Source organism: Dasypus novemcinctus, chromosome 2 (assembly GCF_030445035.2).
Source record: "Dasypus novemcinctus isolate mDasNov1 chromosome 2, mDasNov1.1.hap2, whole genome shotgun sequence".
Lineage (NCBI taxonomy): Eukaryota > Metazoa > Chordata > Mammalia > Cingulata > Dasypodidae > Dasypus > Dasypus novemcinctus.
The window spans coordinates 183,377,296-183,395,524 of NC_080674.1; the positions used below are offsets into that span (position 1 = coordinate 183,377,296).

An 18,229-nucleotide genomic window follows, 5' to 3' on the forward strand; every position below is an offset into this window, starting at 1 on the left:
GGAAGTGGTAAGCTCACTTGACAAATCTAGGACCACCTTACCTCTTCCCTTCCCAAGCCACTGGAGTAGGCCTTCCCCAAGAGCTAGACAGGCTCCTCCGCCAACACCTGGAGTGTTTAATCTTCACAATTCGTTGAAACTGTTTTAAGCGTGCAAAATAAAAGGGGTTCTGAAAAGACAGGGATTTGCCCGACGTCCCGCAGATAGAACGTAAAGGAAATCAAAGCGAGGGGCTGAATGAATGAACGAACGCTCGAGCCTGTCGGGAGCTCCCGTCCCCTCCGAGGGCCTCGATCCCCACCCCGCGCCCCCCAGCGCCCGCCCCTCCCCCTCCAGGCCCACGGGCCCCTTTAACCGGGGGCGGAAGGGGCGGCCGGGGGCGGCGGGCGGCGCCCAATGGGCTGCGCGAGGCGTCACTTCCCGGCGGCGGGAGGCGAGTGGCGAGTGGCGGCGGGGGGGGGGCCGGGGGCGGGGCGGCCGCAGGAGGCGGCGGCTCCCGGCTCGGACCCACGCGGCGCCGCGGCCCGCCTGGCCTGCAGCGCTCCCTCCCCCGGCGGCGGCGGCAGCGGCGGCACGATGCCCTTTGACTTCAGGAGGTGAGTGTGGCGACCCCCGCCAGGGGCGAGCCCCCTCGGCGGGCCTGGAGGGTGCCCGGGCACGCCGCGGACCCCTCCTGCCGTGCACGCCAAAGCGGCCCCCAGCCTTGTGCATGCCTGGGCGGGCGCTGGGGAGCGGGGGCCCGGGCAGCCCCCCTGCTGCACGCAAAGCCTGTCGGAGCCGCGGAAGCCCCCCTGCTGCAGCGGAAGACCAAGCCACCCACCTCCCGAGGCCACCCCACCTCCCCCCTTCGCCGAGCCCCCTTCCCCTGCTGGTCTGGACACTTTGCATACGTGCACCCCCTCCCCCCAACTGGGAAACAGATTTCCTTGCCCCCCTCAACTGGCCTGCGCTCATCTCCCTCCCCCCCTTCTTCTGAGCCCCCGCAGTGGGCCCCACCCAGCTGACAGGTGGGGCGGGGGCACCGGCAGGGACCTCCCGGGTGCTCACGGGTCCGGAGGGGGCTGCAGCCTCCTTCCGCCCGTGAACAGCTGGGGGGTTTTAGGTTTCCACAGCCTGAGGCTGCCGGGGCTGGGTGGAGGCGGAGGCCTGTTTGGGTGGAAGCCTGTTTCCTAGCCAGCGCTGGTCCTGTGCTCTGGGTCTGGGGGTGCTTCGGCAAGCCGGAGGAGGCCAGGAAGCTATGGGGAGGGCTGTGCAGAGGGGCAGGCCAGGTCTGGCCTTGACTTTCTGCAGCTGCCACAATGGGCCCTTTGTGGGGTCCCGGGCGCCTCGTGGCCCGCATCGTGCAGGGCCAGGCCTTCTGGAAGCCCATCCGGGAAAGGGGACTCCACCAGATTTTCCCGTGAGGTGCGGAGTCCCTGGGGGCTGCCCTGGCCTGGGACAACCACACTGTGGGTGTCCAGCCTGGAAAATCACAGGACTTCGGTGTGGGGAGGAGCTGGATTGGAATCCTGGCTCTATCTCCCTCCCGGAGCAGCTGGGCGTATTCTAGAAGTTAGGGGCGCAGCTCTGGGTTCCTGCGCAGGCGCCTAACCTGAGCAACCGTCTCAACCCTCTCAGTGTTTCGGTTTCACCATCTGCAAAATGGGGCTGCGCAAAAAGATCCCCACCAGTGAAGCTCTTAACACAAAGCTTGGCAGTTTGAGCTCACAAGTGGGGGGCAGGAATGAACAAGGGGCTTCTCCATGGAGTGTGTTCCTCGTCAATAAAATAGGGATTCTGCCGCCTGCTTAACAGGAGTGCTATCTCTCCGCTTGCCCTTACAGGTTTGAAGGAAGTGTCAGCCTAAGGCGGGAGAAGGGTCCAGTGGCAGTGACCCCTTGGCGTGTGGGCACACCGGGGGTGTAGGACTGGAGAGACCCCAGCCTGTCCTCAGCACCAGTGCCGTGGAGCAAGCATTTGCCAGCCCCTTCCAGGCAGCCCTGAGGCAGGTGCCAGCATCTCTGAGGCTGGTGCTTGCAGGCCAGGCCAGTTTTGAACGCGAGCCCCTTCCACGGAATTCAGGGCCAGTGCTGACACCAGTGGTTAACATCTAGTCCAGGAGACCTGCAGTGGCCTCGCTGACTCCTGGTTCCACGGGGCCTCCTCTTCCCCGAGATGAAGATAGACCCTTCCCCCCCATCCCCATGTTCTTTGTGATTTTGACCTTGATGGGGAAATCACTGTTTTTGGTCATTTTAATCCTTTTGTGCTGCACCTTTGCAACCCATCTTACAGAGGAGGAAGTTGAGGCTCCAGAGCGGAGGCTCCTGCCCCGGAGCACGGAGCTGGATGGGACGTGGGTTCAAGGTCAGGCACAGCTCCCAGCGTGGTGTCCTGTGGGTGGAAGGTTCGCGGTGCAGTGAGGAAAGCAGGCAGGGTCAGCTCTAGACTTTGGCCTTGCCGGTCCACTGTGTGCACCAACCCTGTGTGAGGCAGTGCTATGTAAAGGGACATGTCACAGCTGTCCCAGAGGCCGGCTGCGCTGGGGTTCCTGGGCATGCTTCAGTCTTGGAGTGCTCGTGGACCACCTCCCACCACCCCTCCCCTAACTTAGCAAGGTGTTTTACGCAGTTCCTTGAGGGCTTGGGCTCCTCACAGAATTCGGACAATGGCAAGTTCACGTCCTGTTGGTGCCTTGGAGGACGAACCATTTGTGCTCAGTAAAGTTACACCCTTGAAGCTCTGTTAACTACAAGGCTCCAGGATTCGGCTTCTAAGGAAGTTTCTACTGCTGCTGCCACACACCTTGCTTCTCAGGTCAGCAGGTGTTGACTGAGCCACATCCGCTTCATGCTCAGACCTCGGCCGGGTGACCCAGGGAACGTCGGCAGGTGATGTGGTGGCCCCTAGATCTCCATGCTGCAGGAAAGAAGAGAGGAGGCAGAGTTATAAACAGAGCCTCGGGTCGATAGGAGTGGGCCAGGGTGCTCCCGGGGCATCCCTGGGGCCCAGGAGTTGGGTGTTTGTGAGCCAGCGCCTGGAGCATCCACTGCTGAAAACGCTGTGGGGTGCAGACTCGACATCCATCCCCTCGCCACCTGGGAGACAGGGTTTTGATCTTCAAATCAAAAGGAAAGGGAAACTTCACCGAGAGGAAGCAGCTTGCCCAAATCTGTACAGCAGGCAAGCTGGTGGAGCTGAGATTCGAACTTGGGACCATTAGCTCCAAAACCTTAGTTCTGGGAGAAAAGGAAGGTCTAGGAGGATCCCCCAGCCCTATCCGGTCTCTTGGGATCTGCAGGGAGCCGGGAAGGGCCAGGGAGGAAACCAGGCTTCCTGCTTCAGTTACCCTACTGCCCGGTCCTATTGCTACTCCTTGTTTTTCTCTTACTGCTTGGAAGACTTGGGGCAGCTTACTTCTGTGTGTCCTTCCTGTCTGTGAAATGGGCATGATAACAGGAGTGTCTGAATTAGGGTTATTGAGAGGATTTGATGTTGATGGGACAGCATGCCTAAGGCACTTAGAGTCAGAGCTCGACAAATTGTGGCTCTTTTCATTGAAGCATCTATTACCTCCTAAACTGGCATATAATTCCTTAATTATTATGTGCTTAGCCTCTTTCTCCCTCCCATTAGACCATGAGCGCCCCGAGGGCAAGGATTTGTATCTGCTGGATGCACCGTTGTCTCTCCAGCCCTGGAACCACGGCTGGACCCAATTCCCCTTCAGAAGTGCCTCTGCACGTCTGTCAGGGAAGCCAGAGGCGTGGTGTGATTTGGCACACCAGGTCTTCCTTGTCTGATTTTCAGGTATTGGTGGAGAATCCCCCACCCGCCTTCTTCCTTGAATTTGCCCTCCCTGACTCGTCCTGGGGTGGAGAGAGGGCTGGGAGCAGAGGAAGCTTCCTGGGCCTGCGGTGATTCCTTGTGTTTGCTTTGCTCCTGTGAATTATTTCATTAATAGCCAGGCGCTGCCATTGTGGAACTGGCCCTGTGACCTAGATCCGTGGGTGTTGGCCCTGGCCTTCTCCAGTTCCGGCTGGCGTGGGGCCAAGATACCTGCCGCCACCCACCTGTGAGGATGCGGGAGCCCCAGGCCCGGGCAGGCGCAGGCGGTGGCTCCCCAGCCAGGGGGGCCCTGGAGCTGCGACCTCAAGGCTGAGACAGCTGACCCCCACTCCGGGGAGCCTCGGTGTTTTCATTCTTAAGAGGGGATGTTGACCTTTGTGCCTCACCTGGCAGGGTACCTGGAGGGGCAAGTGAGAGGGCCCTGCCAGGCTGGACCTGTTAACCTGCAGGGCCTGGTGCAGAAAGAACCCCTTGTCATAAAGTATTCAGAATTTCCGAGTGGGCCAGCTGCCTCTGCCACCGTGTCTCGGTTGGGTCTCCGTCGCCCCTCACTCTGGCCTTTCCGCTGGCTTCTCTCCCACCCCACCACCCTACTACCCTGGGAGAGCTTTCCAAAGTGGCCCTGTGTTTTTCATGCCCTGGCTTCAGCCCTCCGGTGGGTCCCAGTGCTCTGAGCTCCCCGCCACGGCCTGGCCCGACGGGACCCCTGCGTCCTCCCCACGCCAGGCTGAGCCCCAGCCCCAGCGGGGGGCTCTGGTGTATCTACTACTCCACACGTAGAAACTAACGAGAGTGCACGAAATTCCACCCTGCCTCTTTCCAGAAGGAACTCGAGAACCTGGCAAGAGTACATGCTTTACAGCAAGTTTTAAAAAATATAAATAGCCTTGAAAATCATGGCAAAAGGGAAAGAAAGATTAGACCAGAGGGAGAATTAGGTGAAAATCAAGCCAGTATTTCGTGTTTATTGAACACCTTCTAGTGCCAGCCCATGTAGGGCTGCCGTAAATCTGTGTCACCAGCTGGATGACTTAAAACATTAGAAATGGATCATCTAACAGTGCTGGGGGCTGGAAGTTCAAAATTAAGGTGTCAGCAGGGCCGTGCTCCTTTGAAACCCCTAGGGGAGAGCCTTCCTTGTCTCTTTCAGCTTCTGGTATTTTCTGGCAATCCTGTGTGTTCCTTGGCTTCCAGATACACCGTTTCAGTCTCTGCCCCGATTTCCTGTGGCCTCTTCCCCCCTCTCTCTGTGTCCACCTTTCACCAGTCACGTTGGATTGGGGCCCCTCTACTCCCACGTGGCCTCACCTTAACTAATCACATTTTCAAAGACCCTCTTTCCAAATGAGACCACATCCAGGGGAGGGGCGTAGGCCCGGGACGCGGTGCACCCCGTCACCACCTCCTGCACGCGTCACCTCATAGGATCGCCCAGCAGCCCCCCACATGCCCGCCCTGTTGTTACCCCTCTTTACAGATGAGAAAACTGAGGTGCAGCGAAGTTCAGGAACATGGCAGATGAGCAGAAGGAGCCGGGGTGTGAGCACTTGCCGAACCGAGCTGCGCTCGTATCTGCCAGACCATCTGTCAAGCTTTTTCCTCTCCCTTCCCCGAGTTCCGAGAGAACTAAAACCTCTCCTGGCTGGATCTGTTGGCTTTCTCAGCGCTAATCCTCTCCCAGCTGTGCTCATTAAGAAGCTTACGTCCTCAACCCTGTTTTACTAGGCTCACGGAGTCTGACACCTGCTTCCAAAATCGTCTTTAGCAGAAGACACTTTCCCCATGCCCCCAACTCTCAGCATCTCACCCTGGGCCTTCCCCCTTGGCCACTGGGGCTTCAGAGTACAGCGCATACGTGTACCTGCTTGTCTGGGAAATCTCCCAGGCTGGTTTAGATTCCTGACTGTGATGCCGTGTGGAGCTTGAGACAGGCCTGCAGCCCGCCGGGGTCTTGTTCAGTTCCAGCTCCCATCTGTTAAGCCTTTCCTGCTTTATTTTGGAGTTGCTGCTAGGGGGCTTTTCTTTCCTAAGCAGGCAGGCATGAGGAGGCATTTGGGGTGAGACCTTCCTGGACCTCTAAATCAGCCATCCTCGTGCTGGCTGTACGTTGGAATCACTCGAAGAGTTTTAAGAATTCCCCAAACCCTGGTCCCACCCCAGACCAGCTCATCAGGATCTGAGGGAGGGACCCAGACTTCAGTATTTTGTAAAACCGCTTTGTGATTCCCATGCACAGCCGGGGCTGTGACTTGGGAGAACCTCTAGTGAGCAGGGCTGGGCTCACCAGGAAAGCCAGATGGTGGACTCCAGCCTTGGAGCGGGAGGCTGGCGAGCAGAGTTCAGGTCACATCTGGCAGCCCTGTGTGCCCTCCAGAAAGCCCGTTCCCTACTTCGAGGCTCTGTCACCCCAGCAATAAAGTGACTGATGAGGGATGTTGCATTTCTGTTTATATTCTTCCTCTTCCAAGTGTGGTCCCAGAGCAGCACCTCCAGCGTCTCCTGGGAGCCCTTTTGGGAATGCAGAATCTTAGCCCCCACTCTGAAGTTTAAAAGATACCCCGCCCCCACGTCCCCTGCGATAAGAATGCACGTCAACGTTTTCAGAGCCCTGCTCCGTATGATGAAATTTGGTTCTGCCTGGTCCAGTCTGTGCTGCTCCCTCTTAGAGAGGCACAGTACTTCAGCTCACTAAAGGCGCTGAGAAGTCCTGCATGAGAGACACCAGAGTCATCTGGTTCAGCCCAGCTTTTGCCAGATAAGACACGCATTTGTTCATGGAGCAGCACCTGTTAACCATCTCTCTGAACGCAAACATGGCCCTCTCTAATTGATCTTTCAGGAAGTGGTCATTAGCCTAAGTATCTGTTATTAGCTTTAATGTTTAGGTCTGTTAACTTAATTACATTGGTTGAATATGTAGGAAAAGTACAGGATAGGAAAAAAAAAACACCCAACCTCCAACACCACTGCTACTTATTCCTTTTTTAAAACCCTTCACCGTGGCAGAGGCAGAAGGAGCCCGGGGCTCCCCGTGCTGACGAGAGCCAGGGGATACGTGGGGTGCTTCACTATCTCCCGCCCTCTGCGGTGGGCACGATCGTTCTGCTTTTACCTCCAGGGAGAGCTGCACTCAGATGCCGGGCCTCCCAGGGGTGCAGCAGGGGCCCTGGGGAGCTGCAGCGCACCTGCGACGTGGAACCCTCTCCTCCCAGCCCCCCACTGGCCTTCCTCCCGGAACCTGCCGGCGGCACAGCTGGACAGGAAGCGAGATCCGTTTGAAGCTGATTAAATGCTCTGTTTGCTCAAAAGGTTGGAACTCTATTCCAGATGAAAAGCCTGGCTGCTGTTCAGCTGAAATACAGTCACAGGTCCCCGAAACACTGGGTCCTGGGGTCCCGGAGGCCACCCCCCCCCCTTGGCATGAGCTCCTCTTTCTCCCAGTTTGGTCTGGGTCTTGGGCAATGACCTTGAGTCTCTTTGGAGGAGGAGAAGAATCCTAATCTGAATAGTGAGGCCTAACAGTCCCTGTGTGTTGACTGTTCCTGGGTTTACGAGTCATGCCTGCCCTGTGAGGTAGATGCTGTTATTATTTATTTATTTTCTTGATTGTTTAAATTAGCAAACAGTAAAATTGGCCTTTCTGGGTAGATTCATCCTAGAATGTGCATCTGTGTATCACGTCGCACAATGGGGTGCTGAATAGTTCTATCACCCCAAAAAGCCTCTCAAGCTCCCCCTTTATAGTCATACTTCTAGATCATTTCCCCCCCACATACCTAATACAATCTATTCAAAGTCACAATCGGTGGCTTTTAGTATAATCACAGCGTTGCGCACTTATCACCATATTAATTCATTTTTAAAATGAGATCAAGGCTCCAAGCTGGCAACTGACTTGTCCCGCGATCACAGCTAGAAGAGCAGACCTGGAACTTGAACTCGGGTCTGAGATTCCAGGAGCCCTGACCTTCACCCCGGTGCTGTCCTGCCTCGCTGGTGCTGCACTGCTGTTGATTTGGGTGATTCCTCACCAGGGTTTCTCCCTGCTTCTCCTTTCATACGAGGAACTACTGGCTTATAGAATTTAAACAGAATGTCCCTTGAGAACTCTAGGGTACCCTGGTGGTAAGTGACCTGTTGTGATATTTTCTTGGGTCAAAGAGCACCACACTCTTGGTGTGGAGAAGCTTCTCCAAACCTTCATGATAAAGTGGTGCATGGTGGCACATACTGGTGACCTTCCAGAATCCTCTTCCACAGTGCAGATCCTTCCAAGGACTGACCACAGGCTCCCCTGGAAGACACAGCCGGCTGCGCCGACACTGTGCTCAGCGGGCAGCGCTCACTGCATTCGAATCCCTTCTCCGCCGCTTACAAGCTGGGTGACCCTGGACAAGACTCTTGACCTCTATGAGCCTCAGTTTTTCTCATCTGCAAATTGGGCTGCAGTGCTTTTCTTGCAGGATTTTTATGAGGATAAAATGAAGCCACATGGAATGTGAAACATAGGCTTAGAAAATGGGAGTTTAATTTTCCTCTGGTGCTGGCCTGGCAGCCCCATGCCCAGAGCTCTTTGCAGTGCCCCGGTGGACGTCAGCAGACGGTCAGCCGGTGGGTGGACAGGGTCAAGCCAGGGCCCCTTGGGTGTGCAGGGCCAGAGACGTGCTCGCTGCCAACGCCTGGGAGATAAGGGCTGGGGGCCGGGCGCCCCTCTAAGTGGAAAAACAGCTGTGTGGGCCAAACCAGACTCCCCAGGGCCCGGCGGGTCCCTCGGGGTAATTTGGGCTACCCTGCTCCATCTGAAAGGGGCAGCCACAACACAGTCCCGCTGCTGTGGCCCTGCAGCTTCCCTACACTTTCAAGAGACGATGGAAATCTTATAATTTACATGGAACTGGCTGACATCTGATTCTATATTTTTTTTCACATCATGCTGGACCAAATCATACCCTCGGAGCTGATGGCCTGAGGCTGGACCCAGACCGGGATGACCGCACATGCTCGCTGGGTAGTCAGCACTTCGAGCAGAGTCCAGGGACTCTGGGAAGGAGGCCTGGTGGGCAGGGACTTGAGCCGGAGCCAGGGCAGTGGCGCGAGGGACCCCCAGGTCAGCCGGCTTTGGCAGAGGCAGCCTTGGGGCCGTCCCACGCTGAGCCCTCCCATGCAGGGCTCGTCCCACACTGAGCACTCCTGATGCACACTGAGTGTGCCCCCATCCCACCCTGGGTGTCCCTGTCCCACACTGAGCGTCCCCTCCTGTGCCGAACGTTCCCGTCCCCCGTGGAGTGTGCTTGTCCTGGGCTCCCCTGCTCCCTGTCCCACCGAGTTGCTGGCCCTCGCCCTGCCCGTGGACATGATGCCCCAGACCCATGAGCTGGGGCCCCTCTCCCCTGGATGGTTCAGGGCTGGTACTGCCAGCTTCTGCCCATGGACTTGGCTTTTCTGTTGGACAACCCCAGCGCTGGCAAAAGTCCCTTCTGAGTGACACGCCCTTTCTCTCGATCCTTTAAACCTTTCAGCCCCGGGGTATCTCGGTGACCCCACAGGCTGAGCGCTGCCAGCAACACTGTCCACAGTAGCCACCATGTATCCATCGCCAGGCCAGAGGCTTTGCTTGGGTTCCTTCAGTTAATCCTCAAATCAGGTCGAAGCCATTTATTTACTCCTGTTTGCCTGATGAGGGCACCGAGGCACAGAGAGGGGAAGGAACAGGGTCACAGCACGTAGCTGTGACGCGGCTAAGACTCAAGCACTTATCTGTGATGCCGCCACTGGCCTTCTTGACCACAGTTTCCTGCCTGGGAGGGGAGTATTATCTGCTTGATTTTCTTAGGGACACCCCATGGACACCCCCAGCGCCAGCTGCCGTCTGTTTCGTGGTGTTTATAATCTGTTGCCATGGGAGCCTGGGGTGGGGGGGCTCTGGGTCACTGGAGGGGAGGCCGTTTCCCATCACCATTCGTGTCTGTGAGCCAGAGATTGTCCCCGGGCCCCGTGGCTTCCTGTGGTGAGCAGGCGAGGGGGGGCGGACGGGCCCTTTCTCTGTGCAGGTCCGGAGCTGCTATCATCTGGAGCCCCATCGACAGGCCAGGGCGCGCTGGGGTGGCAGAGTCGTGTGCGTTGCCGGCCTACTGCGTGCCAGGCACTGTTTTAGAAGCTAAGAATATAGCACGGAACCGAATGGACAGCCCCATCCTCCCAACCCCCCAGGCGCTTACGTTTTAGCTGCGGTGTTTTGCGTCGCCATCATTTAAATTAAGTGGCCGCCTTATTTTGGAATCATGCCAGTTATAGAAAAGTGGAAAAGGCGGTACAGTGAATTCCTCTGTGCCTCGCGTCCGTTCCCGCCTTGTCCGCGCCTTTCCCTGCGGCGGCACGTCTGTAGCAGCTGAGAAGCTGGCATTGGTACGTTGCCGAGAACTAAACCGCGGACTTGGTTCGGCTCACACCCATTTCTCCATTAACGCCCTCTCTGTGGGTACCGCGTGTCTGCCGCCCAGGCCTCCCCAGTCCCCTCTGGCTGGGGACAGTTGCTTGGTCTTTCCTTGTTTTTCGTGACCTTGACGTTCTTGAGGACAGCTGGCCTGTAGCGCGTCCCCCAGCCTGGATTTTTCCAATGTCTTCTCATGAATAGACCAGTTAGGGGTTTGGGGCAAGAGGCCCTGTGTTGGCCAAAAGGGTGCTGATGCAAAATACCAGAAATTGGTTGGTTTTTATAAAGGGTGTTTATTTGGGGTAGAGGCTTACAGAAACCAGGCCAGAAAGCACAAGTTACTTCCCTCACCAAAGTCTGTAGCCACGTGTTGGAGCAAGATGGCTGCCGAGGACTGCCAGGGTTCAGGCTTCCTGGGCTCCTCTCTTCCCTGGGCTTGCTTTTGTCTGGGTTCAAGGTTCCTTCCTTCCTGGGGCTGGCTTCTCTTTCCACTGTGAGCTTATTTCCCTGGCCTCCGGCTTGAGGCTTCAGCATCAAATCCAACATCAAAACTGCAACATTAAGAAACCCTCAACTCTTGCCATGCCTTTTATCTGTGATCCCCACCACCAAGGGTGGGACTCAGTGCCCTACTGGCACCAGAGGTTCACCTGATTTCTTAACCAAGTAAACCTCTGAATCCAATATAATCTAATATGCCCAGAGGAAAGGATCAGTTTACAAATAATCCAATATTTCTTTTTGGAATTCATAGCTATATCAAACTGCTACTGGCCCCAACTGGGAGGTGCCTTCTGGGCACGTCCGGGTGGGTCCAGGATGCCCACCTGCCACTGCTGGGGACTCAGGCCTTCATCACGCGGTCGGGGGCACGGGCCAGGCTCCCTGGCTGCGCGGCGCCTCGTTTTGACCCGCAGCCTTTCTCGAGCCCCCCTCCGCGTGTGCACTGACACCCCTCCTGGCTCCGGCAGCCCCTGAGCCGTTTCCCCTGACATAGCACACTCCCTCTCCCTGTCTGTCTGTGCAGAACACACAGCAGCGGGCACCTTGTGTCATTTCTGGACTTCTTACTTTAGGAAGGGAGCAGGGAGTGGAGGCAACCCGAGCGTTCATCAGTGGATGAATGGAGGATAAAAAAACGTGGTCTGTTCAGACATTGGAGTAGTATGTAGCTGAATAAAAAGAGTGAAGTCCTGATACACGCGACAGCATGGGTGAGCTGTGGCCACAGCGTGTTGGGTGAAATGAGCCAGATGCAAAGGACAAATATTGTATGAACTCTCTGATAGGAAATGATTCGAATAAGCAAATTCATAGAGTCTGAAAATAGATGAGAGTTTCCTAGGGGCTGGGGGAACGGGGAGGAATGGGGAATTACTGCGCTATGGGTGCAGTTTCAGTGCTGACAGTAGCACAGCAGTGTGAATCTCATCAACACCACTGAGGTGTACACTTGAAAGTGGTTAACATGTAAGTTTTGTGTTTTGTGTATGTTACCGTAATGATTTTAAAAAGGAGGGTGGTGGTAGGATGGGGATAGAAGGGAGCTTGCAAGGACCGGTTGTCCTGCGCTATGCCAGGTCGATGTCAGAGTTATGGTCACAATCTCCTTTCACGTTCATTGTCAACCTACAAGATAGGAGGTTTGGGAAGGGCCCTGCACTCCACAGTGCCTGTGAGGACCTTTGAAAGAAGGGCTGATAGCGAGGCCTGCGGGGCCATTTCATGGCAGGGTTTTGCCCAGCACCAGAGAGTGCTGGGGGGTGGGGATGGGAGGCTTGCGCTGGCATGTTGCAGGCCCTTCACGGTGGACAAGGTGGCAGGCTTGCCCAGAGCTGCTTTCTGGGGATTCAGGAGGTGGCTCTTAGCACCGCATGAGATAGCCTCTCCTGCCCACCCTTCGCCGCCAGCCTCCAGTGCTGCCTCCTCCACGAAGCCCTCCTTGCTCTCCTTGGCCTGCTGATCCCCTCCCTTGCTCCACTGCAGCCCTCCCTGACGGTACCACCTCCTCTGTCTGCTGCCGTCCAGCTCTGGGTGTACCTTGAGCCGCACGGGCTCCCCTCCTGACTTCAGTGCCCCAGGGCGGGGCACTGTCACGCGTGCTGTTTTGCTGGCTCTTGCAGGCTACGGCCCCAGGGACTGGCACACAGAGGGCATGGGGAACCCCGGTGGTCGGCTCGGCAGCGGTGACATGGCAGCCTGGCAAAGCAAGTGCTTTGCGATCTGACAGCCGCGGGTTCAAGTCTCAGCTCCACTGCTTCCTAAATGCATGACCTTGTACAAGATACTGCACACCTGGGCCCCTCGGCCGCCTCATCCTCAGTCGCACCTGGTGCCCCAGGGCTGTCAGGAGGATGCAGGGAGCTCGTCTGTGTAGAGCCCTCAGGACGGTGCCTGGCCTGTGTTGGGTGCTGAGGACATATTCCCTGGAGGGACCTTTCTCCGCACCTGGGCGAGTCCTTCAGATCATTTAGCGCAATTACCAGCACAATTGCAATGACTGGTCTGTGCAGCACATCATTTAGTGACTGCATCCCAGGACTCTAAGCTCTTGAGGGCAGGGACCATCTCTCTGGGTCCTGGCACTGAGCCCAGGGCCTGCACACAGTGGGTGCTCAGGAAATGTTTACTGAATGAAGGAAAGGAGGCAGGGAGGGGCCAAGCTGGAGGCAGGACCCCAGCCTGTGGCTGTGGGATCCTTGCTTCCCCAGCCTCATACCTCCCACGAAACCCCCCCTGAACCCCAAGCAAGGCTCCCCCTGATGTGGCAAAAGGGTCCATCTCTGCTGGGACTGGGTGCTTCGCTGCCACACATACCTCTTTGTGTTTGGAAAATGGTTCGGGTTTTCTCGTAAGGGTGTAAACACATCCAAAAGGATTTTTCCTCCAGCAGTGGGAGCAGAAAAGTCCCGACTGTGCCCCCAGGAATTGGGCAGATGGACCTTCCTCAGGCCCCGCTTGCAGGAGAACAGCAGGAACTGCTCCCTACCGCCCACCCCTACCTCTGCTTGCTTGAAATGATACTTTAGTGGCCAGAACCTGAGTATGGGAGTTGGGAAGGAGAGGACATCTGGCATTCTGTCCTCACCCCAGTCTGAGGGTTAGGCCTGATTGTTCAATTTGAGGAAACTGAAGATCAAAGAGGTTGAGGGCCTGGCTTAGAGCCACACAGCTTAGATAACAGAGCCTAGACCTAAACTCAAGCCTTTCTGACCCCAAACTGATGCTTTCTGTTAGATTGCCTGACTCGAGAGATCCAAGTTGTCCATTTTTCAGTTGGGCAACTCTGTTCTTTCTGGCAGGTTTCCCCTAACCACCTGGCACCCTGGGCCACCGCAGAGAGTGATTTGGTTTCCCTGGCTGGGATAGGCCGTGGACTCTGCATTTTGCACAGGAGTCCTGAGTGATTCTTAGGATCAGGCAAGTAGATCAATCATTATGAATTCAAATGTAACTCTGGAACTGGGTACCACAAATCTTAATTGATGTGATACTTGATATTAATTACCAGTGATCATCATGAAAGCATCTGACAGGACTTAGGAGTTTAGCAAGCCCTTCGAAGACATCTGTGGTCTAGGGTTGATCATTTTCTCTGCAGATGAGGAAACTGAGGCTCACAGTGGATGAGTGACAGGTCTGGGGCCACACAGCTGTCCAGGAGTTGCTGGAACACAGGTTGTGTGAATGTGAATCCCATACATTTTCTTTAAAGATTTATTTTTCATTTATTGCTCTCCCCTTCCCCTCCCCTGCCGCCCCAGTTGTCTGCTCTCTGTGTCCATTCGCTGTGTGTTCTTCTGTGACCACTTCTATCCTTATCAGTGGCACCAGGTATCTGTGTTTCTTTTTGTTGTGTCATCTTGCTGCGTCAGCTCTCCGTGTGTGCGGCACCATTCCTGAGCTGGCTGCACTTTCTTTTGCGCTGGGCGGCTCTCCTTATGGGGCGCGCTCCTTGCGCATGGGGCTCCCCTACATGGGGGACACCCCTGCGTGGCACAGCACTCCTTGCGCGCATCAGTGCTGCACGTGGGCCAGCTTCACATGGGTCAAGGAGGCCTGGGATTTGAACCGCAGACCTCCCATGTGGTAAGCGGATGCCCTAACCACTGGGCCACGTCCACTTCCCCATACATTTTCATTCACTGCAGGAGTCATTGGTGTCTTGGTGACTGTGTTGTCCTAAGATCCTTCCCAAGGACATGGCTTTGTGTTTTGATGTCTCTGTATCCTGATGCAAAGCCTCTGACCCAGCCTCTGTGCCCAGATGTTTCTGGAAGGAAAGGGAGGGACGAAGCTGCAGGTGCTAGACATTTGCAGGGGGGATGGGAGAGTGTACAGGAGAAGTGAATATTTTTTGTGCATCTCTTGGGTGTCAAGAGCTGTACTATGGGGAAACGGACTTTGGCTCAGTGGTTAGGGCGTCCGTCTACCACATGGGAGGTCCGCGGTTCAAACCCCGGGCCTCCTTGACATAAATAAAAATCTTTAATAAAAAAAAAAAAAAGAGCCGTACTATGTGCTATAAATATGTATCCACTTCTTCAGTTCTCACGACAAACCCACGAAAGGGGCTTTCATTTCCCCCATTTTACAGATGAGAAAACTGAGGTGGAATGATTTGTCCTAGTATTGGCCTGCATTCAGGTACTGGGCTGGTTAGAATCCCTAAATGTGGGAGTTGGGAGGGGCCTCGAGCTCAGCCAGGTCAGCACTTTCATTTTGGAGCTGGAGGAGCGCAGGCGTCGGGGCGGAAGTTCCTCCAGGCAGCCAGCACGCTCGAAGGCAGGAGCTGGTGCTGGCTTTCGGCCCTGCCCCACTTTCCCCACCTCGGCTGCAGTTGGCTGAGCTGGGAAACTGGGTCACCCTCGGAGCCAGGGGATTTGTCAGAGCTGAGTTCACCCTTGAGTCAAAGGAGGCTGGAGAGGTTCACCCACCTGCCTCCTCCCTGCCCCGCCTGCCCCACCCGGGGCCAGGCCCCTTGCGGCAGGGCCAGCACGTCACCCCACTGGGACGTCTGCCTGCCCCACACTCACCGGAGCGTGACGAGTCAGCACGTACTCAGCCGGGCACTTGGCTTGTCCTGGAGCTGCCGTTCCACACACACCTGGGACAGCTGGGTGGGAGGCGCCGGGGACTGTGGTGAGGACACTGAACTTTGGAGCCTGACGGAACTCAGTCTCTATCTTCCTCCCACTTGCTGTGTGTCCTTAGGCAACTCACTTCACCTCTCTAGGTCTGTTTTGCATCCATCAGCGAGGATGGATTGTTTTGAGGCATCAAGGAGAGAGCTTCCTGGCACATAGCAGGTCCTAATTTAATGGCAATTCAATGCCCGAACCCCACTGTTCTCTTTCCCCCATTTAGGAAACTCCTTGGCAGGTTTGATCTTCTAAAGCAGAGATTGCAAACTGGTAGCACTGGGGGCTGAATTCTGTCAACAAGTATCAGTATTTGGCCCTCACGTTTATAGAACTAATTCTCGAGTTAAATGTCAGCATTTCCCAATTAGGGGATTTCACATAAAAATGGAGAAAGGGGCTCCCTGCCCCACTGGCCGCACAGCAGCGTCCGGCTGTTGCTGAGGGCCCCCCCCCCCCCGCCGGTGGATGGCACCTGCTCTCCAGCTCCCTCTGCCTCACACCCGGCCGGCTCCCTTCCTTGATGAGACCTGCCCCCTAGTTCCTAAGGGGCCCCCCTAGGGGGTCAGGGGAGTCTGAAGGAAAACAGGCTAAGGCAGACAGTGGCCAGGGCAGAATCCCTGGGACCTAGAGGGCCAGGGCCAAAAAAGGTGGTGGGCGTCGTCAGTTCAGGGGCACCAGGCACCCTGGGGTCTCTCTGGAAAGTGAGGACACCTTGATGGAACCTGATTGATTCAGCCCAATAGAGAGGCGGTAGTTAAGGACCCAGGTTCTGGAGACAGGCTCCCTGGGGTCACGTGTTCCCCTTACCAGCTGTGACCTTGGGTAAGTTCCTAAACTTCTCTGTGTCCCCCTTTCCTCATTTGCAAAGTGAGAATGGTGGGTTGTTAAGACATATGCCCATGGCTAATGGGATTCCTTCTGCAAATAGGAGACTTGCCTAAGTTTTTTAAAGATCGGCCTGAGCCTGGAAAGCCCAAGCAGAGACTAGCAGCTGTACGTCTACGCCTGCCAGTAAGCAGACCAGCTGGAAGGAAGTTGACAGAGAATCAGGCACATTGTCATCGTTTGCTGGGATGGCGGTGAGGGGCGAGCAGCCTTGCTTTTTTTTTTTTTTTGCATGCAGAAATACCCACAGCAGTGAATGGTGCCAATCTGGAGACAGTGTCTGAGTGTCCCAGGGAGGCATGGTCTGCACAATGGGTCAAAGTGCAGATTCCTGTAGCCCCACCAGAGATCGGGATGTCGGGAATTAGGGCCTGCACCTCAGTATTTTACAGCCCGTCTGGGGAGTTGGTATCAGGAGAGTGGACTGCGCAGCGGGAACTCGAGCCTCAACACCCAGCCTGGCTGCTTTCCCTGCCGGAGCGAGCCGCGCCCCTCGCTGGGCTCCTTCCTGTGTGCTCAGCTGGTACCCACCCTGGGGGGCTGTTGTGGAAAGCCTGAGCCGTTCATGGAACGTGCTTCGGATAGTGCAGTACATGGCACATGCGCGGGGTTCGGTGGGTACTGATTTGCTGCTGTTATTCCTCAGGAGATTCGTTAGGAAAGCAATTTAAGGGGGAGAAAAAGACATCCATCTGTGTAACCGGCATTTGCATATCTTCCGGTCACCTTCGAGGTGAGACTCTCACAGGATGCTGGGAGCCGGGTCCCTCTACCCCCGTTGGAGAGATGAGCCCGCTGAGGCATCGGGCCGTGACCGCAGTGGGGCGGGGACTGCCGTGGGCTCCTGAAGCGGGTCCCTTCAGAGCGCTGCCCAGGCCCCGTTCCCAGGGGCAGCCGCATGGGTGCGAGGGCACCGCTCGCCCACCACCAGGCCCAGGAGAGCCCCCCGTTCCCAGGGGCCGCCCCCCACCAGGCCCAGGAGAGCCCCCTGTTCCCAGGGGCCGCCCCCCACCAGGCCCAGGAGTGCCCCCCGGTTCCCAGGGGCTGCCCCCCACCAGGCCCAGGAGAGCCCCCCGTTCCCAGGGGCCCCTCGGTTCCCAGGGGCCGCCCCCCACCAGGCCCAGGAGTGCCCCCCCGTTCCCAGGGGCCGCCCCCCACCAGGCCCAGGAGTGCCCCCCGGTTCCCAGGGGCTGCCCACCACAAGGTCCAGGAGTGCCTCCCGGTTCCCAGGGGCGGCCGCATGGGTGCGAGGGCACCCCTGCCCCCCACCAGGTCCAGGAGAGCCCCCCAGTTCCCAGGGGCTGCCCACCACCAGGTCCAAGAGAGCCCCCCGGTTCCCAGGGGCTGCCCCCCACCAGGCCCAGGAGAGCCCCCCGGTTCCCAGGGGCCACCCCCCACCAGGCCCAGGAGAGCCCCCCGGTTCCCAGGGGCCGCCCCCCACCAGGTCCAGGAGTGCCCCCCGGTTCCCAGGGGCCGCCCCCCACCAGGCCCAGGAGAGCACCCCGGTTCCCAGGGGCGGCCGCGTGGGTGCGAGGGCACCGCCCGCCCCCCCCCAGGCCCGGGAGAGCCCCCCGTTCCCAGGGGCGGTCGCATGGGTGCGAGGGCACCACCTGCCCACCACCAGGCCCAGGAGTGCCCCTGGCCTGGCTTCGTGCGGGGAGTGGGGGTGGGAGCGGGGCACCCCCTGCTCCCACACCTGGTCTGGGCGGGCACGCCCCCCCTCTGAGGGCGGCCAGGCCTGAACCTCCCCTCCAGGCCCCTCTGCTGAGACGGGCTCCGTCTTGGCCAGCGCTTTGCGTGTGCATTGGTGCATTCGTTCACGTGAGTTATCTATTGAGCACCTACGGTGTGCACCGCCCGCTGTGCTGGTCCTGGCCATGGGAGGTGGTCCTCACCCTTCCCTCGCACTGGGAGGATGAACCATCAGGTGAGCAGGAGT

At 57.3% G+C, this 18,229-nt stretch overlaps 1 protein-coding gene across 1 annotated transcript in view; it reads left to right on the forward strand.

Moving 5' to 3' along the window:
- Positions 1-468: 468 nt before the first annotated feature.
- ERGIC1 (endoplasmic reticulum-golgi intermediate compartment 1) overlaps positions 469-18,229 on the forward strand; it is a 111,104-nt gene continuing 93,343 nt past the window's right edge. Inside the window, exon 1 of the mRNA XM_058282315.2 lies at positions 469-596. Within this exon, the coding sequence (XP_058138298.1) occupies positions 577-596 (20 nt within the window). The 5' untranslated portion in view covers positions 469-576. The remainder of the gene's footprint in view (positions 597-18,229) is intronic.